This window comes from Petaurus breviceps, unplaced genomic scaffold (genome assembly GCF_028583685.1).
Source record: "Petaurus breviceps papuanus isolate PSGF00001 unplaced genomic scaffold, PetGlider_PUasm1.0 90881, whole genome shotgun sequence".
Classification (NCBI taxonomy): domain Eukaryota; kingdom Metazoa; phylum Chordata; class Mammalia; order Diprotodontia; family Petauridae; genus Petaurus; species Petaurus breviceps.
In genome coordinates this window covers 12,519,000-12,543,951 of record NW_027187369.1, presented here as the reverse complement: position 1 = coordinate 12,543,951, position 24,952 = coordinate 12,519,000, and the positions used below count along the sequence as shown (strand labels likewise).

The following is a 24,952-nucleotide window of genomic DNA, read 5'->3' as shown; positions in this document are numbered from 1 at the left end:
CCCCCCCCCCCCCCAGTGAAACGCACACCGCGCTCCGAGCTGCATCCAATCAGAGCTGCAGCAGTGAGCGCGTCATCCTGTTCTTCCCCAGTGATTTGCTTATTGAATAAAGGTACATTTTTTTGTTCACATTTACCTGTTTATTAAAATTGCTGTCAATGTTCATTAAAATAAGCCCTCCCCTGAAAATAAGCCCTCTGGTGTTTCTCTGTCCAAAAAAATAATAAGACAGTGTCTTATCGGGGAAACACGGTAGGTTAAGTAATCTACTGCCTGAAAACCTCAAAGAAAAGTAGGGGTGACCCACCAGGAGTTCTTGGCTTCTGGTCCTTTGGCCAGTGCTCTCAATCATTCAGCTGGGCCCTTGGGAAACAAAAAGTATGTCTCAGAGTCTAATCAAATATCTTTTCCCCTCCAGGCTGAGTGCTGTGGAATTTGCGTCTTTATTGGGCAACTTTGAGGAAGTGTGCACATTTCAGCAGACCTTGTGCCAGGCCTTGGAGGAGTGTGCAAAGTAAGCCTTGGAGGTTGACTGTGGAACTCAGGGGTGCAGAGGTCTATGGGAGTGGGGCAGGGTACGGTAAAGAGCCTGTGGGCATGTGTCTGCTTTTGTTACCTACTTGACCACAGTGGAGAGGAATGATGCCAATGATGCCATTGATGATCATAGTATTGGCAGTGGCCGCCAAGGTTGTAGGTTGTAGAACACCTGTTAGTGTTCACTGGAAAGTCACCTCAGTTTACTGAATATGGTCCTCCTGAGAAAGCTGCTCAGTTGCGGGAGCCTGTATCAGCATCCCCACGGCAGAGATCTAATGACAGTTTTTTGTACCTTGGACAAGAGGGGGTACATTGGGCAGCTAAGTGGTGCTGCAGTGGCTAGAGCTTTGGGCCTAGAGTAAGAAAGGTCTGAGTTCAAATCCAGATACTTCCTAGCTGTATGACCCTTGGTTGGTCATTTCCCCTCTGTCTACTTCACTTTCTTCATCTGTAAAATGGGGATAGTCAGAACATTTACCTTCCCTTGGTTGCTATGAGGATCAAATGAGATAGTAACTGTAACACACTTAGCATAGTGCCAGGCACATAGTAAACACCATATAGACATTAGCCATTGTTAGTTACTATTAGATTGGAAGTTTTTTTTCCACTGATCACTCTTAGCATTATTTAGTGCTAGGGAAAAAGTACTGTTTCAGGAGTCAGAGGACCTGGATTCGAGTTCTGACTGCCATTTACTACCTGGCTAATCTTGGGCAAGTCCTTTTTCCTCCCTGGGCATCAATTTTCTTCTCTGTAAAATGAGGGGGTGGGGGGCGGCTAGGTGGCACAGTGAATAGAGCACCGGCCCTGGAGCCAGGAGTACCTGAATTAAAATACAGCTTCAGACACTTAACACAAAAACTAGCCGTGTGACCTTGGGCAAGTCACTTAACCCCAATTGCCCTCCAAAAAGCAAAATATATATATGTTTTTTTTAAATGAGGGGGTGGACTTAGTGGCCTCTGGGGTCCCTTTCAGCTCTAGAGCTAGAATCCTATGTGCGACCTTGGGCAAGTCCCTTCACTGTCCTGGGACTCAGTTTCTTCTTCTGTAAAATGAAGGGACTGGATTAGCTGGTTTCTGGGGCCCCTTTCAGCTTAAGATTTAGGATCCTGTGATTAGTCTCTGGCATTTTCATGGAATTCCAAGGAAGCTTGGAGCAGTAACGCAGCATGAGAATATGGGATTTATTCCTGTTTTATTATGTAGTATATGTTACTGAAGTGACATCATGGGATGAGTATGACTTTTGGAGTGGGACTTTTAATTCCAAGGGCTCGAGCGTGGTGAAGACTGGTGATGGGAACTGTAGCTCCTGAATGTCTTTAGGGAGCTCTGGCCTAGCATCAGCCCACGCTCTGTCCTTTGGGATGGATCAGACGAGGCCTATGGAGGTCTGTAGAAAGCAGCAGGTGGGCAGGCAGCCAGGGTTCCAAATGATGGATGGTCAGAGGCTGAACCAGCCATCCTTTCTGCTTTCCTCACCCTGCCCCATTCTCACTACCCAACTCAGGTCACATGTTGCTTTTTGTCGTTTCTCTTACTTTTCCCCTTAAGGTTTTCCACAATATTAATTTTATTGTGTTCTTTAAAATAAATTTTACTGGTGCCTTTCATTCTTCCATCACTTTAATTTGTAGTTATGCATCACTGCCACCCCAAAGTCCAATCCTCTCCTATAACAAAGAAAAATGATTAATTGAAAGAAATTGAAACAGTGCTCACACCTGACAGTATTTATAATATTCTGCCCTCAGAGTCCTCCACCTCTCTAGTGAGAGGTGGTTATTTGAACCCTATTTCCCTGATTTCAAAGTGTTTGCTTATGGGAGGCCCATATAGTGATTTTCCTCCCCTCCTTCTTCCCCAGCCCCCATCCCTCGTACAAATGGAAGAAGCTAGGGCAGGCTCCAAGGAGCTCATTTCATTTCTAGGCACACAAATATTTGATGTATCCATGCCTTTTCTTTTTTCTTATACCACATTCATTATCTCTTCTGGCCCTCTTCACACTATTGATCCCTCCCCTTGAATCAAAGAAAAATAGTTATACAAAACTAGCTGACCATATGAGGCTGTGTTTACACCATTCCACACCCATAGTCCCCTGCTCTCTAGGGAGGAGAGAAGTGTTAATTCATCATCTGTTCTTGGGGACCATGATTGGTCACCACAATTAATCTGAGTTTGGCTAACTTTTAGTTATTCTCCTATTCCTATTCTCCTTTCCTTTTTGTAAGTACTGTGGATCTTATTCTCTTGGTTCTGTTGACTTTTCTCTGCATCAATTCATATAAGCCTTCCCATGTTTATCTGATTTCCTTATATTTGGAGTTTCTTACCATGTAATACTATTCTGTTGTATTCACATGCCAGGATATAGTCATCCATTCCCTAATTTGTAGACACCCTCCGTTTCTAGTATTTTGGTCTTAGAGGCTTTTATTTAGCCAAAAACATTTTCATATTTTATTTGGGGCCTTTCTTTATCTTTTTTTTGGAGGGGGGAAGGCAAGGCAACTGGGGTTAAGTGACTTGCCCAAGGTCATACAGCTAGTTACTGTGTCAAGTGTCTAAGGGTGGATTTGAACTCAGGTCTTCCTGACTCCAAGGCTGGTGCTCTATTCACTGTGCCACCTAGCTTCCCCTGGGTCTTTCTTTAAAAACTGCAATCTATTTACCAATCCCAAGTATATATCTGACCCTTTATTGAAGTAAAGTCAACATAGTTTCTATTTTTTTTTTACTTTGTTAAGTAAAATTTTCAGAACTTTTAGAAACGGGCAGCTAGGTGGTACAGTGGATAGAGTACTGGACCTGGAGTCAGGAAGACCTGAGTTCAAATCCAGCCTTAGACACTAGCAGTGTGACCTTGGGCAGGCCATTTAACCTCTCTCTGCCTCAGTTTCCTCATCTGTAAAATGGAGATAAGGGTAGTATCTAGTTCACAGGTTTGGTGTGAGGATCATATAAGATATTTGTAAAGTACTTAGCACAGTTATAAAATGTTAGTAATTATTTTACTGGAAATCATCCTCAAATATTTGTCACTTATATAATGTATCTTCCCCCCCCTCTCTTTTTGAAACAGACTTCCAGAGAGTCAGCAGAAAGTCGGAGGCTGCCTGATGTCCCTAATGCCTCAGTTTAAATCTTTGTATCTCACTTATTGTGCTAATCACCCCTCAGCCGTGAATGTTATAACTCAGCACAGGTAATGAATGCATGGTCCTGTTGACGTCCTTACCAGAGTGTCCTCCTATATAGTTTTTTAAAAGCTTTTTGGATGCATTTCATTTTTTACATCTCTGTCATTTCTGATATATACCCATACCCCCATTTCCTCGCCCTTCCCATGCCAGAATTGAACCTTCCTTTTTTTTTAACCATTTAATTTTTATTTTTTTCAATTACACTTAAACACAGATTTTTAACTGAATCTTCCTTTGTGACAGAGAAAACCAGGTAAGCAAAAACTGTTCAGTTCAGTGACAGCATCCAAACAGGTATCCTTTATCTGATGTTTTGCCTCTGTTTGTCTGCTGAGAGGAGGGAGGCATGTTTTATTATGTTCTTTTAGAGTGTCATTGGTTTTCCATTTTGTGGACTTTAGCCTCCTTTTAGTGATCTTCTCATTTACATTGGTATAGTCATTGTGTATATCAGTCTTCTGGGTCTGCTTATTCCTTTCTGAATTGAGTCATAGAATCTTCCTGTGTTTCTCTGAATTCCTCATATATACCATTTCTTCCTCTTTGACTTTTAAGTTGGACCTTATAGGACAGTGGCAAAAATGCTTTATTTGGTCTTAGAGGCCCTGGGTTTAAGTCCTGCTTTTGTGTGATCATGGGTAAGTAACTTCCCCTCCACGAGCCTCAGTTTCCTGTTTTGTAAAATGAGTGGGTTGGACTTGACTACCTCTAAGGTCCCATTCCAGTTCCAGATCTCTTTTTCAAATGCATCAGGAAACCAAGGTGTCTGCTTTATGAAATGACAGGTATTGGTACCACTGGATTATCATGACTCCAGGGAAGAGAGCCTGGGTACAAAAAATAAACACATTATACAGCATTGTCATTTTAGGCAAAAAAGGAATACATCTTCTCCCCCACTGAGTGATGAGTTCAAGCTGCTGACAAGCCATCAACAACAGTTAATTTCATCTCTTTTTACTTGCCCATTCCTCTATCTGATGATGGTGACCTTTAAGAGGTCGCAGTTACAAGAGAGTGGTAGGAACTGGAAAGAGCTTGAAAAATGATACATCAGGAAAATGGATACCCAGAGAAGTAGAAAGGACTTGTCCAAGGTCACACAGCAAATTAGTATCAGAGCTGGTTCTATAGACCAGTGTTGTCAAATTCAAATAGAAAGTGATCTTTCCAGACCACATGTTGACTTAGAAAATCACGAATTAGCATCATCTTTTTTTGTATTGTATTTTTATTTCTTTTTTAAAACATTTCCCAGTGACATTTTAATCTGCTTCAGCAGCACTCTGCTTTAGACTTGGAGACCAGTGCCCTTTCTCCAGTGAAATGTCCAAAGAGGAGAGAAGTGAGAGAAATAGAGGATTCTAATCATCAATCTGCCTGCCTTGTTAGTTTCTGGATAATGAAAAGTTGAGAAGAGGTTAAAATGACAAGTTTTCATTGAAGGCATCAGTGGGATAATCTGCCTGACTGACCCAAAGGAAAACAAAGTGGATTCCAACAGGCCAAATGCCATTCTGAGAAGCCTAGATCCCTATAGAGTTGCAGGGTGGAGCTTTGTTCTTGAAAGTGACCATGTCATTGAAAACCTTTTTACTCCCATGTGGGATACCAGTAAGGCTGCCATATTTCCACATGGGATACCATTCAGACCTCTATATTTTTCCATGTGGGATACTAGTAAGGCCTCTATATTTCTCTGTGGGATGCCAGTAAGGCTACCATATTTCCACATGATATACCAGTCAGACCTGTATATTTTTCCATGTGGGATACTAGTAAGGCCTCTATATTTCTCTGTGGGATGCCAGTAAGGACATCATCTTTCACATTTGTAGCAGATTGGCCTTCCTTTGAGTCTGCCCTTGGACATAATTTGACCTCGGCTTCAGGTCCTAAATAGCCACAGTTTTGCTAGGCTACTCAAGTCCAGGACAGATGCTGTAATCCTCAGCCCTCCTGGACCTATGCTGTCATCTTCAGGGGCAGGGGAGGTGGAGGAATATTAGGACATCAGGCTGCCTTTCTGTGTTCACTACAGTACATGGTAAGCAGGCTTGGCTTACAGGTTGCATGCAGGGCAGCGCTGACGCAGAATTATTCTGCAGGTACCATGGGAAGGCCATGTGGACTCCCTTGATCAGCACTAGGAACTCCTGATGTTTGGAGGAAGAAGTGTGCCTACAGAACAAATGGGGCTCCTGGGATGGCCATGTGGCAGGTGTGGTGAAGGGGAAATGTCCAATGACTCTGGTGATTGAGGCAGGCAGCTCAGCTTCTTGGTCAGTTGCCTAATTCTGGCTGCTTAAGGCAGACTCTTCTCCCCAATGAATAGCTCGGAAGTTCTGACCCATTTATAGCTCAGCCACATAATCAGCAGAGACAACACACTTATAAACAAATGTTGCCCCAAAGTCAAACAGTGGCATTGATGAAGACGGTGTGATGTTGGAAGGATTGATAATAATCATGATGGTGCTTTCAAGTCTGGGAAAGTACTTTACAGCATTACGTCTTTGGGGCCTCCAAAGGACTCTAAGAAGTAGGTATTGCGGGTGCTGTGATCCCAGATTTTCAAGTGGGGAAACTGTTGTTTGGCTGTTTCAGTCGTGTCTTGACTCTTCATGACCTCATTTGGGGTTTTCTTGGCAGAGATACTGGAGGGGTTTGCCATTTCCTTTTCCAGCCCATTTTACAGATGAGGGAACTGGGGCAAGTGGGGTGAAGTGACTTGCCCAGGGTCACACAGCTAGTAAGTGTCTGAGATGAGTCTTCCTGAGTCCAGGCCCAGCACTCTATCCTCTGCAGGGCCACCTAGCTGTGTTGCTCATATAGCTAGTAATTGTTAAAGGCAGGATTTAACTCCAGATCTTCCTGCTTTCAAGTCCGGAATGTTTTCCCCTTTCCTGTGGACACAGTTATTTTTAGCCAGGTCGGTATGGCTATGCTTACTTCCTGTGAGGAAATGCTAGGGGCCTTCTCCCTTGTTCCCTGCCACCACCTTAGGGGTTAAAGGCTCCTCTTCTGGGGCAGCCTTGGGAATATAGCCCTACCCTGTGTTCCTCTCTCAGCCTTCTCATCATAAAACCCTGATGCTTAGGCTAAAACTGGGCCCCAAGAAGGTCCCCTGGAGCCTGATGCAGTTGATGGCTTCTCCCTGGTCCCTACACTCACAAGGCCACTCAGGTCCAGCCTGGGTGAGCTTGTCCAAATGTTTTTTTCTTGCCCCTGCCCTAACTTACTCCGTTCTCCTGGTCATGCTCTGGAAGTCATTTTCTGTTTTTTTGGGGGTCATTTACCTTTGTTCCCCTTCTCCTCCTTTCAGAGATCCAGGGTATCAACTTGTCAGCCTGTTTCTAGCACACCTCCAACCTTCCTGTATAAAGTCTCTGCTATCATTAGCACCCACAAGAGATCTCAAACCTGTAGCAAGAAGGCCTTTGCCTAGAGGAAGACCTATTCTTCACATCCTATTCTGGCATTATTCCCTGGCACGTGGGAGAGAGCATAGCCTCTCCTACCAGGAAGAAACAGAATTTCAGAATCTTAGAGATTATTAACACCCATTCCTCCCCCCCCCCCACATCATTGATCCCCTGCCATATTTCAAATGAAGAAACAGGCTCAGGCAAGTGAAGTGATTAATCTAAGGTTACACAGGGGCAGAACCAGTACTTGGCCTTCTAGAAGCACCATCAGTTGGACCATGGCCAAGTCCTTCCCAGTCTCCTGGACTCAGTTTTCTTACCTACAAAATGAGAAAAGTGGGGTACAATGACCTTCCAATGGCAGCCTCCAGTATGTCTCATTTTGGAGTTTCCATTGCACATGATCTTCTTTGACAATCTGGGGTGTTTTTCTCATGTACCAAGGGAGAGGATCTCATAACACAAATAAAGATGGAAATTAAGATTTCTGTATTACTTGTTCTCCTTAGGGGAGCTTCTCTTCCTTTTGATCTAAGAGGAAAAACTATGAGCCCAGTTGAGTTTGAGGGAAAAAAGCCAGAAGAGATGCCATAATTCAAACGACAAAGAGCATATTGTGCTGAAATGAGTTTTCGGTCCCTTGCAAGTTTCACCTGTAACCAATGGTGCATACTCCAGTTTTATTATTGGTTGACTCATTTCCCTGGGTCAGGACTTGGAGTTCCTTGATGGAGCAGAAGAGGTTCCTTCGAACCTATTACAGAGTGGCCCTAAAGGCACAATTTGTTGAAAAGTTTCATTCTGTGATCACAGGATCATAAATTTCGAGCCGGAAGGGCCCTTAGAGGTCACTTAGTTCAGCCTTCTCATTTTACTGAAGAGGAAACTGAGGTCTTGGCCTATGAAGTGAATTACCTACGCTTGGGCAGGTGGCCAAGTGGGGAGTCAGGCCCATGTCCTCTGACTGATATTCTCAACTGTCTTGGCCTTTCCATTCTCTCTTGGCTGGCTTTCCAAGCCTCTTCCTCCCCACCCCAATTCCTCTACAAAGGTCATTTGCTGTGTGTTTATTAATCACTGAAAAAGAATTAGCTTTGAAGAATTTTACAAGCACCCCCAAACCATGGCAAGTTATGTGAAGTTTCATAAAACCCAGGGCTGGAGCAACTGGTTTATTTGCAAAAATGATCGCTTCATTGTCTGAATATTAAATTGGGAAACCTGAGGTCTCTCCCCAGCTGTGACTGTAATACACCGTCCATTTCAATAGGCAGCAAGCACATGTTGACAGAATCAACCATAGGCACAGGTTTGATGTGTCATAACAACAACAACAATAATTTATATATATATATATGTATACACACACATATATGTATATTTAGATAGCTCTAAAGATGTAGCTCATTTGTAGGCCTCAACAATCTACCTTTGAGGTAGAGGCCACTGTTATCCTCATCTTATCAAGAGAAAACTGAGGCCTACAGAGGGGAAATGACTTCCCAGGGTCACACAGCTAGTAAGTGACTGAAGGTGGTTTGGAACACAGGGCTTCCTGCCTCTTAGTGCAGCACCTTCTTCACTGGATAGCATGGTGCTTCTCCATTCACTAGTGAGGTGATCATGGGTTAGCTCTGCCCCTTCTCAGAACCTTAGTTTTCTCCTCCATAAGCACAGTGGGCCTAATCAGGCCTCATCCGTAGAATTGGTGTGACTGTTGAGTGAGTTCATCTCCCTGAGTACTCTGGGTAGGAATCCCGTCTGCAGCTATCACATGATTATTTAGGCTGTGATGGGATCCAGGTAGGACACAGGTGACTGAGAACACCACCACCTCCAATCCTGAAGCCTAGTTAAGCGGAGGATTTCCAGCACTTTCTCCATGCCATAGCTGTCAAGGGGGAAGATGCCTGAGCTGGGGATGATGGGAGGGTAGTAAACAGGAAGGAGAGGGAGGAGAAGCTGTGGCTGCCATTCAGGCAGTAGGTGAACTTCCTTGTGCAGGCCTCTAGGTGGGATGAGAATACCAAAAATGGCTGTGCAAACCTGGCTGGCTGAGCCTTCCCTCTGCCTTGAACAGCCTTGGAGCCTGCCACTTAGAGTAGCCTTTGGTTTTTCTAACACCGATGAAGTCAAGTCAAGCCCAACATTACACTAAGCACTGCTGGGGAGGCAAAGAAAGGGCCAAACCAAGTATTCACAAAGTACCTACTATGTGCCAGCTGCTGGGGATACAAAGAAAGGGCAGAAGACTCCCTCCCTGCTGGCGGGGAGGTGATACATCAACTGTGTGTAAACAAATGGGAGTCAGTCACAGAGGGAAGGCCTGGAGTGGGAGATGGGAGTGGTTTGTGCAAGGAACAGCATGGAGGCAGTGTCCCTGGGTCACAGAATACACAGAGGTAAGGCATGAAAGACCACAGGAGTAGTAAGGGGCCTAGTTATGAAGGACCTCCAAAAGTCAGCAAGATTTTGTGTTTGTTCCAGGAGGTACTAGGGAGCCCCTGGAGTTTATGGATCCAGGGAGTGATGTGGTTAGATGAGATGGAATTTGGCTCAAATATTCCAATGCACATGTGACACTGGGAAAATCATATAATACTTTCTGTGCCTCAAGTTCCTCATACAGAAAATGGGACTAAGGCCCCTTCCAGCTTCAGACTCACCCTGAGGTTGGAGGTTGTGGGAAGGGGCAAACGAGAGAATGTAGCCAGAGCAGCAAGTGTCCATAAGGGACAGTTGGCCGCATGGGGCTATAGGTGGAGATGGTCCTCTGCTTCAGGTGCCCTGGTCCACCAGGCAGCCAGGCAGTGGCCCAGCCTCCACCGGCCCTGCTGGCCCCCATCTCTAGAATTCATTTTGCCTTCCCATTTGGTGCTGCTTTTGCAAACATGGCACTTTCTGTCTGCTCTTTCATTGCGCTCTCCTTTGACAGTGTCGGGGGGTGGTGGTGTCAGGAAAGGCCTTGTAGAAGGAGTAGATGATACTTAAGGGAGGCCCTGAATGGAGGTGAGGCTCCCCCGAGGCAAAGGTGAGCCCAGAAAGAGAAGGAGGCATGAGATGGATTGATTTGGCTGGGAAGTCATTTGTAAGGGGTAGGAAGATCATCATGATGCTAGCTAGCATTTACACAACGCTTGAAGGTTTGCAAAGCATTTTACATGTGTTGTCTCATTGATTCTCACAGCAACCCTGGCAGCTGGCTACTCATTTTACAGATGGGGAAACTGAGGCAGGCAGAGGCAAAGGGACTTGCCTGGAGTCAGACAGCTAAGGCTCTGAAGCAGGATTTGATCTTAGGTTTTCCTGACTCCAAGTGCAGCACTCTGTCCCCCTATTTGATATGAAACCAATCGGGAAAGGTTGGTTGAAACTAGATTGTGGTGGGTTTTCAATGCCAAGCAGAATTGGTATTGTCTCATAGACATAACTGGGAATGCTGTGGGCCCAGCTGTGCTTTGTAAATTTGGAGGACAGATGGATTGGAGAGGAGAGAGGATGGAGGGAGGGAGGCCAATTAGGAGGCTTTTGCATTAGGGGAGAGGCCATGAGGGTCACAAACTAGGGAGGTGGCTCTGCCACTGGAGAGGAAGAGATGGACAAGTGAGATATGGAAGCCAAATTGACAAGACTTGGCAACTGATTGAATGTGGAATATGAGGAATGGAGATGAGTCATGGATGACTGTTATTGGGAACCTGGATGATAGGAAGGATAGAGGCAAAGGGGAGATGTGTGACCCTGGGCAAATTACTTGACCTCTGTTGCCTCAGTTTTCCTTGCCTGTGAAATGGGGATAATAACAGCATCCAACTCCCAGGGTTGTTGTGAGGATCAAATGAGAGAATATTTGTGTGTAGCACATAGTAGATGCTATAGAAATGCTTCTTCAACCCTCCTCCTCCTGCCAGACTAGCTCCTTCTAGGGGCAAACAGTGGTGTGTCCCTGGTAACTTCCCCATGGCCCATGAAGTGAAGAGTGCTTCTGTTTCTCCTTAGTGACAGTCTGGAAAAGTTTATGGAGAGTCAGGGAGCAGCCAATCCTGGGATTCTCCTATTGACGACAAACCTCAGTAAGCCTTTCATGCGACTGGAAAAATACGTGTCTCTCCTCCAAGAGCTGGAGCGCCACATGGAGGTAAGAGGCGGGCCACAGCCCCTGTGTGCCGTGTGGAGGGTACTCGCGTTGGGTATCCTGCTGGCCTTGTCCCCAGATCATCCAAGCCGATGAACCTGGAGTGGTGTGGCGCTGAAGCCCTGGCCTGGTCCTGCCTACCTGCTCGCTGAAGGCAGCTTGATGAGACCAGATTTGGAACTGGCTGTTCTGCTGCTGCCTTTGAGGCCTTTCAGCCAAGTAGCTTGGGGGCTCACAGAGAAGCTTTATTGTTCTTAGTCTTTTTAATTTTGACAACTCAATTCAAGCTCTGAGTGTAACAGTAAAAATTTCAGGTGCTTCCCAGGGAAGTCTAAACTCAGAAATGGATTCAGGGTTGATTTCTTCATCTATCGATGTGCACATATATGACCATTGACACACGTTCACCTTTTTTCTCCCATTTCAACAATTTTTATCGGTCTCTTTCGTTCTTCTGTCTCCTTTATTTCCAAATAGATCCCTTTCCCTCTGCTTTCCAGCCCTCTTCATAAAGGATAAAAAAAAGAAATTGAAACAAAGCAGTTCAGGAAAACTAGCTAACACATCAACCAAGTCTGATACAATGCTCCATACACATAGCCCCCCACCTCTGAAAAGAAGGAAGGGCAAACCTTTACTTGTGGAGTCTCTGTTTTACCCACAATAATTGTACTATACCTACAGCAACCTCACTTAAATAATTAGAACCTGGGCTGAGGCCTCAAATGGGGTAACAAACCCTTGATACTTCTTGGAAATATTTCAGCCAGTAAGCATTTCATGAGCACCTACTGTGTGCCTGGTCCTGTGCTATCATGTGGCTGTAGGTGGGGAGGTTGCATTTACCCTAGTTGCTCTTCCTGTTGTCTGGGGAAAGGGTTTGAGGTTTTAAAAAGGCTCGGTTAGCTTTAAAGAAAGAGGCTGTGTACTTCTCTGCTAGCCCTGCTGTGTGCAAAACCACATTCTCAGGGTATAGGACCTGCCTGAAGCCAGGAGGCTGCCAGAGTGGGGTTTCCGTTACAGCTCAGCAAGGAGCTGACCTCTGGCTACCTTTCCAACAACTGAACTGAGGCTTGCCTGTTGCCAGCTATCACGAAAAATCCATTTTTGCTGTCTATCAGCACTGTGCATTCTCAGGAGTGAACGACCCAGGCTAAGGAAAACAAAAGAAAGCAAAAAAAAAAAAAAAAAAGACCAACCCTTTCCCTGCTTGAACCCCCTCCTTGACATTCCCCTTCACTAGAGCCTCCTTTTGGTACCTGGCTCCTCCCACCATCAGATAGTTCATCTCTAGTTGGGTCAGTCTTTCTCTGGCTTTCTGACTTTCTTAACAGAGCAGCTAAGCTAAATGGTGGATCAGAATGTGAAAGTGACAGCATCGAATGTCAACTTCTGCTGTCTTACCCACCCTACTAAATTTGAAAAGTAACAACTTGAATCTAGAAGGAGTCTGGCCTCTTTCTCCCTGCTCCTTCATTGTAAGAACATTAAAAAAAAAACAGCAGCAACACCTGGAAGAACCCTCAAATTAGCAGAGTAGGTCTACCTTCAGATAAGGCTACTTCAGGTTCAGAGCGTACTATGAATTTGTAGCCACTCAGAAGCATAGCTCAGGAGCCCCCACCAATTTGTTTACCTTTACTAGTCAGCCAGGTCACTACAATTAGTTCAAAGCAAAGGCTTTGAAATGGAAAAAAAAATTTTTTTTAAATAGCACAAAGCTTAAGTCTAGAGGGAATGCCTTTATATTTACATTTCTAAAGCAAATTACTTCATTTATTATGTGTGACCCAGTAAAGCCATTTTAGGCTTTGAGATTTTGTATGTACCTGTCCTGGATCATAATGTAGTCCATCCAACTTAGTATTCTATCACCAAAGGATGGCCCAAAGGAGAGTTGTTTAAAGTTGCCCTTTGGTGACATTGACTTCCAGAAGTTAGAGAGGTAACTCAAATATACCTGTCTTCCTTTTGTCATCCATCATCTGGGACTTGATCTAAACCTGTCTGGAATCTATTCATATTTTCCACTTTGATGACTTACTTGGGGTTATAAGTTCCATGAGATTCTAGGGCCTTGTTTCAGAAGTAATCTTTGGGAGGAAACATTGAAATTTTCCAAGTCAGGTTTAGGTTGGGTCCTATTGCATCAGTATACATAATATACGTATATATTTTTGAAAAGCAGATTTGGTTGACTTTTATAACCCTCACACTGCACCCCAAATTGCCTCACTCCTGGCACTCTGGCCTAATAATACCTCCCTTTGGAAGAATTCTTCTTCCTCTTTTTTCTCCTCCTTTTCTTCTTCCTCCTCTTCTTCTTTCTGCACCTGTGATATCATTGACATCAACTTTTGGTGTGGAGATTACCTCTATTGATACAGATTAGAGATGCAGTGTTTGTATTGCAATGGTCCTAGAGAGCTGCCTGGGGCCCCTGAGAAACAAAGCAACTTGTCACACAGAATTCTTATAGGTACCTAAATGAAAACTATAAAAGGGGAAATGGGGACTTTGGGGTGACAGAATCTATGATGTGAAACCAGCTGTCCAATGTGTCTGAATCCTTCTTGTAATGGAAGAGAATGGGATACTGGGATTCCCAGTACAGTGGTTAAAAATGAAGGAGTTTCTCTCTTTTCCTAGGAGTCTCATCTGGACCACCAGGATGTTCTGAAAGCTATTGGATCATTCAAGGCACTTGCGGTAGGTGATAGTCCCCATTTCTGTGCTGTGTCCCTAAAACTAGTGACTCAAAGCTTACACTTTTTTCCAAATGCAAAGGTTTCATGAGTGGAAACAGTGGGCTTAGGGGCAGTACCACTGGGTTCAGGTTTCATTTAACTTTTGTCTTCTCCATATTCCAAAAAATTGTGCTTACCTATCAAAGCTTGCAAACCTTAGTGTATGAAGTCAATGCGTTTTCAATATCTGCCACATAAAGCACCAGTGTGTAGGTGGGGGATTTCCTTTTGTCTCTATCTCTACCCCATTATGGACCACCTTGTATTTTGTGCAACTCATGAGTCACTGAAATGAGCCAACTACCAAGAGGCAACAAAGCGGAAATTCATTCATAGCAAAGGAAGTACAAATCCCTTCTAATACCACGAAGGAAAAAAGTGCTTCATGAAGCTTTGGGACCTGCCCTTCCAAGGACACCTACGGTCTCAGGTCTTTTTCAGCTCCTTGTGGTCAAGTCACCATCTCCCTGAAATTGACAAGGAAAAGACAAAAGAGGATTCTGGGGGAATGGTCACTGGGAGTTTAGGTAGCTGGACTCTGGAGATCTCTCAACTTTAAAGAACCTTTCCTTCTTTTGTCTTCTGCGTGCTTTGTGATGTAGTGGCACCTCTGTTTGTTTCCCTCCTTTTTTTTCCTAACAGGGGAATACTGGCAAATGATTTACTCATCACCATCAACTTCAAGTCCATTGCTCAGTGTCTACAGTATGTAGCTTGGCCCGTTTAGCCTTGCTGCCTCTCTCATCTTTGAGAGTTGCCTTGCTCACTGAGACATTAGGTGACTTACCCAGGGGTCCCCAGCCAGTAGGATTCAGAGAACTTGCTGGCTCCAAGGCTGACTTTCCATCTGTGACACTATCTTGTAGCTATTTGATCCAGAGCATTTGACACATGTCATTATAGAAATGGAGAGTACTGGTGCTGCACTTAGAGGGCCTGGGTCTGAATTCTGCTTCTTTCTTGCTGCCTCTGTGAACTTGGGCAAATTAGGGGTTTTTGTTTCGTTTTTGCCTTTCTTGGTATCTCCAGCACTTAGCACAGGGTCTGGCAAACAGTAGGCACTTAATAAATCCTTGTTGAACAAACGACTTGTCTTTCTTGGCCTTAGTTTCCTCCTCTGTAAAATGAAGGGGTTGGTTATATGGTCCTTAAAGTCCCTTCCAACTCTAAATCTGGCATGTTGCAGGTCACATGAGGTAGGTCTGATATTCCTCATTTCACAGAGATGCAAACTGAGACCTAGAGAGGGGAAATATTTTATGCAGTGACACAGAGCCACCAGCTTGAAATTGAAAGACCATCTTGACCAACCTATAGGTGAACAAGAATTGTCCAACAACATACCTAACAGAGGTTGGTCATCTAACCTCTGCCAGAAGACCTCCAGGAACACGGAGCTCACTACCTTCCAAGATGGTCCAGTCTACTTTGGGACAGCTTTCATTGTTGGGAAGTTTTTTTTTTTTTTTTGGCATCAAGCAAAATTTTCCTTTTTCTATTTCCACGCATTGTTTCTAGTTCTTCCCTTCAGGGCCAGGCCTAACAAGTCTCTCCTTTTACCATGTGTGAACCCTTCTAGTATTTGACCAAAACTCTTATGGTCCTCTTAAGTCATCTTTTCTCCAGCTCCTTTGAGTGATCTTCATATGACTTGATTTTTTACTGTTAAACCCTACCCCCACCACCAGTCTCTGTTCACTGGACATCTTCATATTCTTTCTAAAGTATGGTGCCTAGAATTAAGTACAGTGTTCCTTCCAGATGTGATCTGACCAGGACAAGGTACAGTACCAACTGTCAGGTCCAGGTCCTAAGTTTGTGGTGCCATGCCTCTCTTAATGCACACAAAGATTGAATTTGCTTTCTTGACTGAAATGCCATTATTGATTCATATTGGTCTTGTGACTTGAAACCACTGAAACCATCAGATCTTTTTCAGTTATACTGCCTGCTAGCCATGCTTCCCAAATCTTAGTCCTGTGAAGTCCTTTTCATTTTTTATTTAAATGTAAGACATTAATTACTTATTCCTATGAAATTTTGTCTTATTAGATTTCAACTCATTGTTTGAGCCTGTGAGAATCTTTACACCGAATGTATTATCTATTATCTGTTTTTCTATCTATCTGTCTATCTATATTTATCTACCTACTGACCTATATCCCTCTGTACCTGTCGTCCTTCCTTCCTTCCTTCCTTCCTTCCTTCCTTCCTTCCTTCCTTCCTTCCTTTTTCTCTTTCTTTCTTTCTTTCTTTCTTTCTTTCTTTCTTTCTTTCTTTCTTTCTTTCTTTCTTTCTTTCTTTCTTTCTTTCTTTCTTTCTTTCTTTCTTCCTTCCTTCCTTCCTTCCTTCCTTCTCTCTCTCTCTCTTCCTTCCTTCCTTCCTTTCTTTCCTTTCTCCCTCCCTTCCTCTCTTCCTCCCTTTCCCCCACCCTATCTATCATGCCTAGGTCTGTGTTGTTTGCAATTCGAAAATACCATCTGTTCCTTTATCCAAGGCATTGATTAAAATGTTCAGTGGACCAGAACCACACCTGGATCCCTGGGGCACTCCACTGGAGACCTTATTCTCAGCTGACATTGAACCATTTAACACTATTCTTTGGGCCCAGGCATTTGACCAGTTCTCATTCTAGCAAATTACCCAGTTGTCTAGCACACATCTCGCTATCTTTTCCAGAAGAGTAGCTTGAGAGACTTGATCAGTTGCTTTGCTAAGAATCCAGGCACATTATGTGTATAACATCTCCCTGATCTACCAGACTAGTGTTCCTGTAAAAAAAAGCAAAAACAAGGGAGGTCCCTGTGCTGTGACCTCTTATTGACGAAGCCCAGATGGCCCTCTGTGACCCTTTAATGACACATTTTAGGCTTTTGCCAGGTGTCACAGTGAGATGCATGGACTTAGAGTTTATAGACTGCTCTCCAGCCTTTTTGAAAAGAGGGAAGCAGACATCTGCCCTTTGCCAATCCTGTAGCATCTCTGCTACCATCCACCATCTTTCAGTGATTACTGATGGGGGCACAGCCACCATGTCTTTCAGGACCTATCCCAGGCATTAGTTCCTCATATCCTTCTGTCCTCCTTGCTCTTTTCAGTCCAAAGGTCATTCTCTGTGGCAAAAAAAACCGGTAGCAAAGTAAGATCAGGCAGCTTTATCTTCCCAGTCATCTGTCATTACCGTCCTTCCAACTGCTTTGAACAGAGGTCCTGTCCCTTCCTTCATCTTCCTCTTTTACCCAGTATAGCACTAAAAAAGAGAGAAAAAACAATCTACTCCTTATTTATTCCCCTTTAGCATCCATTCCTTGCCAGTCTCAGCTTGTTGAGAGCCTTATCGATCCTGACACTCCCCGTGCTGTATTGTCCATTGATTTTCCTCTTCCTGTTCTGGCTTTCAGCTTCTCTTCATGTCTTCTTCACATCTAAGTTGGATAATGAGTTCCCTGTTTATCCCGATTGGTCCTTTGAGTCTTTTTCTTCTTCATAAGAATTGTTTCTTTTTGTGTCTTTAGAACTTCATTCTTGAGAAATTCCCATCACCCTTGGGTTTACTTCTGTAGAATTTTAATCCATGGGATCCTACTTTGAAACCTGTTCTCCCCAAATCAGTCTCTGGCCAACTGTCCTCTCCCTTCTCTGTTATAAATTCTGTGATGGAAGTATCACTTCTCTTTACAAGTTTCTCAATACAGTTCTTCATTGTTGGTGAGAGTCAGATCCAGAATAGACATTCCCCCTTTTTACTTCCTCTGTCTTTTGAATAGTGAAATTGACATTAAAGCAAGTCAAGAAATTATTAGTTATTCCATTTTCAGTGGACAGAGCTCCACTGGGTGTCTATACTATTGAAGTCCTATGATCCTGGCTTTGTGGAAGGCTAAGAATGTGTTTCCTCAATGCCTTATAAATTTCTTCTTCCTGTCTAGGTGGTCTGTAGTATACTCCAAATGATGATGGTGCTTTGTTTATGCCTCTGTTCATCTTTACCCATATTCTCTCCACCATTCTTTTTTAAAAATGTATTTTAAAATTTTTTAATGATTACATTTTATGTTTATTTTTAGTTTACAACATTCATTTCCACAACATTTTGAGTTACAAATTTTCTCCCTGTCTTTCCCCTATCCACCACCCCAGAACAGCAATCCTACTGAATACTCCCTCGCTGAATCTGCTCTCTCTATATCCTCCTCCATTCCCCCTCCAACTTTCCAGTAGGGCAAGATAGATCTCCATAGCCCAGTGCCTATATGTCTTATTTCCCAGTGCATGTAAAAAAATAATAATTTTTTAAACATTTGATTTTAAAACTTTGAATTCCAAATTCTTTCCCTTCTTCCCTCATCTCCCACACTTACTGGGAAGATAAGCAATTCAATATAGGTTGTATATGTGTAGTTATGCAAAACATTTCCATAGTGGATATAATGTGAAAGACTGACTATATTTACCTTCATCCTATCCCGCTCCACCCACTTGTTCTGTTTTCTACTTTGACCCTGTCCCTTTTCAAAAGTGGGTGCTTCTAACTACCCTCTCCCCCAATCTGCCCTCCCTTCTATCATCCCCCCTCTTATCTCCTTCCCCCCTACTTTCCTGTAGGGTAAGATAACCAATTGAGTGTGTATGTTATTCCCTCCTTAAGCCAAATTCAATGAGAGTACAGTTGACCCATTGCCTTTCACCTTCCTGTTGTTCCCCTCCATTGTAACAGTTTTCCCTTGCCTCTTTTATATGAGATAATCTACCCTATTCTGTCTCTCCCTATCTCCTCTCATTATATTCCTCTTTCACCTCTTAATTTTATTTTAAAAAGATCGTCCCTTCCTGTTCAATTGATCCTGTGCCCTCTGTCTATGTATACCTGTACACATATATACACAACACTCACATATGAATTCATACACACATATGCCCTCCCACATAGACATATATATATACATTTATATTTCCTTCAACTATCTGCATACTGAGAAAAGTTTCATAAGTTATAATTATCGTTTTTCCATGCAGGAATATAAACAGTTCAACTTTGATAAGTTCTTTATGATTTCTTTTCCCCGTTTACCTTCTCATGCTTTTCTTGCTTCTTGTATCTGAATGTCAAATTTTCTATTCAACTCTGGTTTTTTCATCAAGAATGCTTGAAAGTCCTCTATTACACTGAATGACCATATTTTCCCTTGAAACATTATACTCCGTTTTGCTGGGTACGTGATTCTTGGTTTTAAACCTAGCTCCTTTGACCTCCAGAATATCATATTCCAAGCCCTTTGATCCTTTAATGTAGAAGCTGCTAGATCTTGTGTTATACTTATTGTGTTTACACAATACTCAGATTCTTTCTTCTTGGCTGCTTGTAATATTTTCTCCTTGATCTGGGAACTCTGGACCCTGGGTATAATATTCCTAGGAGTTTTCTTTTTGGGATCTTTTTCAAGAGGTGATCGGTGAATTCTTTCAATTTCTATTTTGCCTTCTGGTTCTAGAATATCAGGACAGTTTTGCTCGATAATTTCTTGAAAGATGGTGTCTAGCCTCTTTTTTTATCATGGCTTTCAGGTAGTCCAATAATTTTTAAATTATCTCTCCTAGATCTATTTTCCAGGTCAGTGGTTTTTCCAATGAGATATTTCACATTGCCTTGTATTTTTTCATTTGTTTGGATCTGTTAAATAGTATCTTGATTTCTCATAAAGTTTCCATTTTCATAAAGCTTCCATTTGCTCCAGTCTAATTCTGAAAGAATGGTTCTCTTCAGTGAGATTTTGAGATTATTTTTCCATCTGGCAAATTCGGCTTTTTAAGGCCTTCTTCTCCTCATTGCCTTTTTGAGCCTCTTTTGCCATTTGAATTAGTCTTTTTTAAAGTGTTATTTTCTTCAGTCAGGTTGTTGACTCTCATTTCCTAATTTTCTTGCATTGTTCTCATTTCTCTTCCCAATTTTTCCTCCACTTCTCTTATTTAGTTTTCAAAATCTTTCTTAAGGTCCTCTATGGCCTGTAATCAGCTCATATTTTTCTGGAAGCTTTTGGTACAGGAGTTCTGATTTTGTTGTCTTCCTCCTGTTCCATGCTTTGATCCTTTTTGTCCCCAAAATAGGAATCTAAGATTTGATTGCTGTGTTTGCTTTGCTTCCTTTTCTTGCTCATGTTGCCACTCAATTACTTGACTTTTGAGCTTTTGTGATAGTAATGGCAATTAAAGATTCCCCTGTATTGGCTTGGTTTTCAAATTGATTGTGTTAAAACCCAGAGTTTGTTAATCCCACCTGTGGGATGGGCTTGTTGATGTGAAAAGAAAGTCCTGAACTGGGAGGAGCTGGTGATGTAGATTTGGAGAGACACTAGAGAGAGGCGGAAGATCTTTTTGGAAGCAGCACCTCGTGGAGAGAGAGAGACTAAGAGAATTGCTGGTGGCCGCTTTGAATTGCCCTGGACTTTTGAGACCTGCCCCCTGAGCTGCCAAGGACTGAGGAGACATGGCTGTTTTGCTGGTACTTTGTCTGTCTGTTTTGATGTTGTTTTGCCAGATTTGTCCACTGGTGAAAGACAGTCCTTTTGTTGAAGAAGTCCTGGAACCTGGCTGTTCGCTAAGAAGCCCTGAGACTGTCCTGCAGACAGAGAGTGAATACTGTCCACTGGTGAGGGACAGTGCTGTTGTTGCAGGGGTCTGGAGACTGTGCTGCAGACAGAATGAATACTGTCCACTAGTGAAGGACAGTGCTGTTGTTGCAGGGGTCTGGGAGCCTTTCTGTTGGTTCAGAAGCCCTGAAGAAGGATTTTCTTGTTGTATGTTTACAGAAATCCTGGGAGAGGGCTTTGCTAATGTGTTCAGGGGTTCTAGGACTGTTCTACAGACAGAGGATAAATTCATGAAGGGACTGGCAATGTATCTTATGGCCTTGCTAAGCCTTGTCTCCCCAGGAACTAAGATTGCTGAGAACTTGCCTTGTGTCAAGATGAAGAAAAGACCTCCATTTGGGTATTAAGTGCTGTGTTTAAACTTGATGTAACTCTGGGGTAGATTCAATTGTGATCCTGGGGGTGGGAAACTTTTGACCTTATTGTGCTCTGTGATTGACAAATGAAGGTAGTTTACTTATGTTTGGAAACTAATCTCCATTTGAGAAGAGGGGCTTTGTGGTGGACCAAATGAAGGTATAGCCTAGGGGTGGAGAAGTATTTAGAACAGAGACTTTGTAATTGATTGAATGATTGGAAGGTCCTGGGGTGGGGTAGTCCTTGGAGATTATTTAATCATGCTTAGTAAATGCTGTATTTGGAATGATGTCATGTTTTGATCTTCTCTGTTCTGGGTTTGTTACTGAATAAAATAGAGAGCACCTATGCTGGTATTTTGAACCTGGGAAGTTGCCTTCTTTTGGCATTACATTACAGCTTTTTGCCACAGTAGAACTCTGCTTCATGAGAGGAAAGCTTTGTCCCAAATCTCTGGGATTTTCTCAGCTGCCAGGGCTATTAGTTGGGTGCCCTCTCAGATGCCTCCACAGGCTCTGGCACCTGGTCACACACCCCAGGACCTCCACCCAAGACAGCGATACAGATACAAACAGGTTTCAGGGCCACCACACCTCTGCCACTTCTCGCTCCAGGGGCAGAGGCCAGACTGCTCTGTCCCCCCTGCCCCAGTTCCAACAGAATTCTACACTGACCTCTCAGTTTTTCTTTGGCATTTATGGGTTGATAATTTTGGAAACCACCACTACTGCTGGTGATCCACTCTCCTGAAATCCTTCCAGCTGCTGCTTGTTAGGGTCACCCTGGGGCTAAAACTGGGGGCTCACCTGGGGCTGGGCTCTGTTCTCAGAGTGCTGTGATGAACTCTTCCTGTCCACCTTCCGGGCTGCCTTTAGCAGGAGATTTGTTTTTCTCTGTCACTTTGTGGGTTCTGTAGCTCTAAAATTTGTTTAGAGTCATATTTCATAGGTATTTGAGGTGGTTATGGGGGGAGCTCACAGAGTTTTCCTGCTTCTATGCTGCCATCTTGGCTCCGCCCCCTCTTCACCATGCTCTTCAAGTCTAGTTCCGAGATTTTTTTTGACACTGCTGTATTTTCTTTACATAAAATTGCACTCCCCCTGCCTTTGTGTATCTTTATCCTTTTGAGTATGTTATATCCTTTTGCATCGATATTCCACTTGTCAAGGCCTTTCCCAGAAAGTCCTGGTGATGTCACTGAGGTCACATTTACCTCCCTGCATTACTATTTCTAGATCACCTTGCTTATTACTCACTCCTTGGGCATTTTTGTCTAGCTGTCTGAAGCTGTGGTTCTTGCTGCTCCCATCTTCTTTGATCTGTCTGCTTTGAATTTTTTGATTGTCTCTACTCCTATTCTTCCCACATTGCAGCTTCTTCCTATGCAACTATGCTGCAGGGAACCTGGAAACACCCCAGGTTTATTTTTTGAAATGAACCTCATATTGTCTGTGAATAGTCATTAACAAGAATCATTTCAGAGGGTTTTAGTACAAGAGTTCTGCCAAAGTTTTGTTTAAATTGAAGGATTCTTTGAGAACCAGTGCAATTGAAATTAATAGAAATAAATAGTTTTCCCCTGCCCTCTTCCTTTTTAGTGTAAAGTTCGTTTGATTAGATTTGTAGGACTATAGGAAAATATTTTCCCACCTCTGTTCTTGTCAGGTGTATCCTATCCCTGTAAATCTCTGCGTTTTGAACCTTGGTCTAGAGATCCAAAGTTTACTCTTACTTGCCATCTTCTTAACCAACTGTTGACTTACCAAACCTTTTTTTCTCTTCTGAAACCTTTGCCCTTGATGGGCAGCAATGATGACAACACCACGTGTGTCTCTGAGGTCTTTAGTTTCTTGCTCTTGACTTCATAGTCTTTGACAATAATTTCTAGGCTCCATTGGCCATATCCTTTGTACCTGCCTGAGTCGCTGAAAGTGGGGAGTTGTCATCTGTTTTGATAGATCTTGGAAGGTTTTCTATCATGTCCTGGAGGACAGTAGAGCTCTCTGTTATTGTTGCCTTGACAAATAACCACCTCCTTCTCCCCTCACTTGGGAGTCGCCAGTCGTCACAAGTTATTTTTTCTTTCTCTGAGCCATAGTAGATGAATTCTCACCTGATTGAGATCTTGCCACAGCCTCATTTCTTTGGAGGTGAGCAAGCACTTCCTCCTTAGATGGTCCAGCTCCTTCCTCTACAGAAAGAACCTCTCTTCTGTTACTTATTAGAAGTATTTAGTGGTCTTGCTTCTTCCTTTTCTCTACTCTGTTCCATTTTAGCACATGACTAGGAAGTGACATAGACAACATTCAAAACAGGTTTGCCTGACTCTAAGACTAAGGAACTTTTGACTGCATCCTTTGCTTCATACCATTTGAGAAAAGATGTGATGGTTTTATTGAAAAAGACAGCAAAGGTTTTAGGGAAAGCATGAAATGAAAACAATCCATCTCATTTAGAACGATGGTGTGTGCTCATGTATGCACTTACTATGGGAGGGATGCCATTAAATTGTTCTCCAGTGTTAAAATTTAATAGAATTTTGACACTTCATATATTCATAAAACACAGTTAGCAGTCTGGGAATTAGAGCCTTCTTGCTTTGTCATCATGGAACTGGGTTATTCCAGACTCTCAGAGTTGGATGAGATCTCAGAAGTCAGTGGATATCTGAACAAGAGTCCCATTCCCATCATATCTGACGGTTTCCAAGCCTTCACTTCAAAACTGCTAGTGAAGCTGACTGGCTCTCAGGCAGCCTGCTCCACTTTGGGACAACTGGAATCGTTAGGAAGTTTTTTTTCCCTTCCATTAAGTTTATTTTTATTTTTATTTTTTTATTTTTGAGCAATCGGGGTTAAGTAACTTGCTCAAGGTTACACGGCCAGTTATTTCTGGGCGTGGTGCTGAGTGTCTGAGCCTGGGATTCGATCTCCAGGTCGTCCCAACACTGGAGCCGGTACTCTTACTCGCCGAGCCACTTGGCCGCCCCCCTTCCATTAAGTTTAAATCTGTTTCTCTTTATGTAGGCAACTTCCTACTTCTATCCATTGTCTTTTAACTCTGGCCTGTAATCTAAACAAGATCCTTTTTGTTGTCCTGAGCATTCCTTGTGGCAACCCCAGTTCATTCTGAATTACAAGTAATTTTCTTCGTCTTCTCCTAAGACAATTTATTGCATTATTTAGAGGGACCTACTGCTGGCCTAATTAAAGTGTAAACTACAAAGCATATGTTTTCATTACAGGATTGATTTGAATGGTGAAGACATAAAGACCAGGATTTTCTTTTCAGTCTCTGGGTTATTTTCATCTTATTGTCTGTTTTCTCTCATTTTCAAGAAGCTACTTGGGGACTAAGCAAAACTGAGATTTTACCCAAGCAGTTGGTAAAGTCGTTCATGATAGTCTTGGGGAAAATCTGGAGAGGTGTGGGCTAGAGAAATACAGTTAGATAGATCTGGAACTGGTGAAATAACTGGATTAAAAGAAAAGTCACGAGTGGTTGCATGGCAAAGTGGAAGGAAGTCTCCAGTGGAGTGACCCAGCAATCTCTGCTTGTCCCTGTGCTACTTAACTTTTTAATTAATGACCTGGGATAAAGGCATTATCAAATGTGTGGGTAACACAAAACTGAGAGGGCTGGAAATGTATTGGATCACAGAGAGGAAATTTAATGTGGGTATAAAGTATGTAAAATCTTAGACTTGGTCTGAAAAATCAACTTGGTAAGCACACGATGGGGAAGGCATGACTAGATAGTGGTTCATTTGAAAAAGATCTAGAGATGTCAGGGGCCTGTAAGTAAGCCCAGTATGGGTCAATAGCATGATACTCTGGCCAAGAAAGCAAATTCAATCTTAGTCTATGTTAAGAGAGACGTGATG

General features: G+C 43.0%; 1 protein-coding gene across 4 annotated transcripts in view; it reads left to right on the top strand.

Annotated features, from left to right (window-relative positions):
* ARHGEF6 (Rac/Cdc42 guanine nucleotide exchange factor 6) overlaps positions 1-24,952 on the top strand; it is a 115,298-nt gene that overhangs the window by 68,171 nt on the left and 22,175 nt on the right. For all 4 annotated transcript variants that reach the window (XM_069074152.1, XM_069074154.1, XM_069074153.1 and 1 more), the window contains 4 exons: positions 419-514; positions 3,635-3,757; positions 11,183-11,321; positions 13,968-14,027. In XM_069074152.1, the coding sequence (XP_068930253.1) occupies positions 419-514; positions 3,635-3,757; positions 11,183-11,321; positions 13,968-14,027 (418 nt within the window). The remainder of the gene's footprint in view (positions 1-418; positions 515-3,634; positions 3,758-11,182; positions 11,322-13,967; positions 14,028-24,952) is intronic.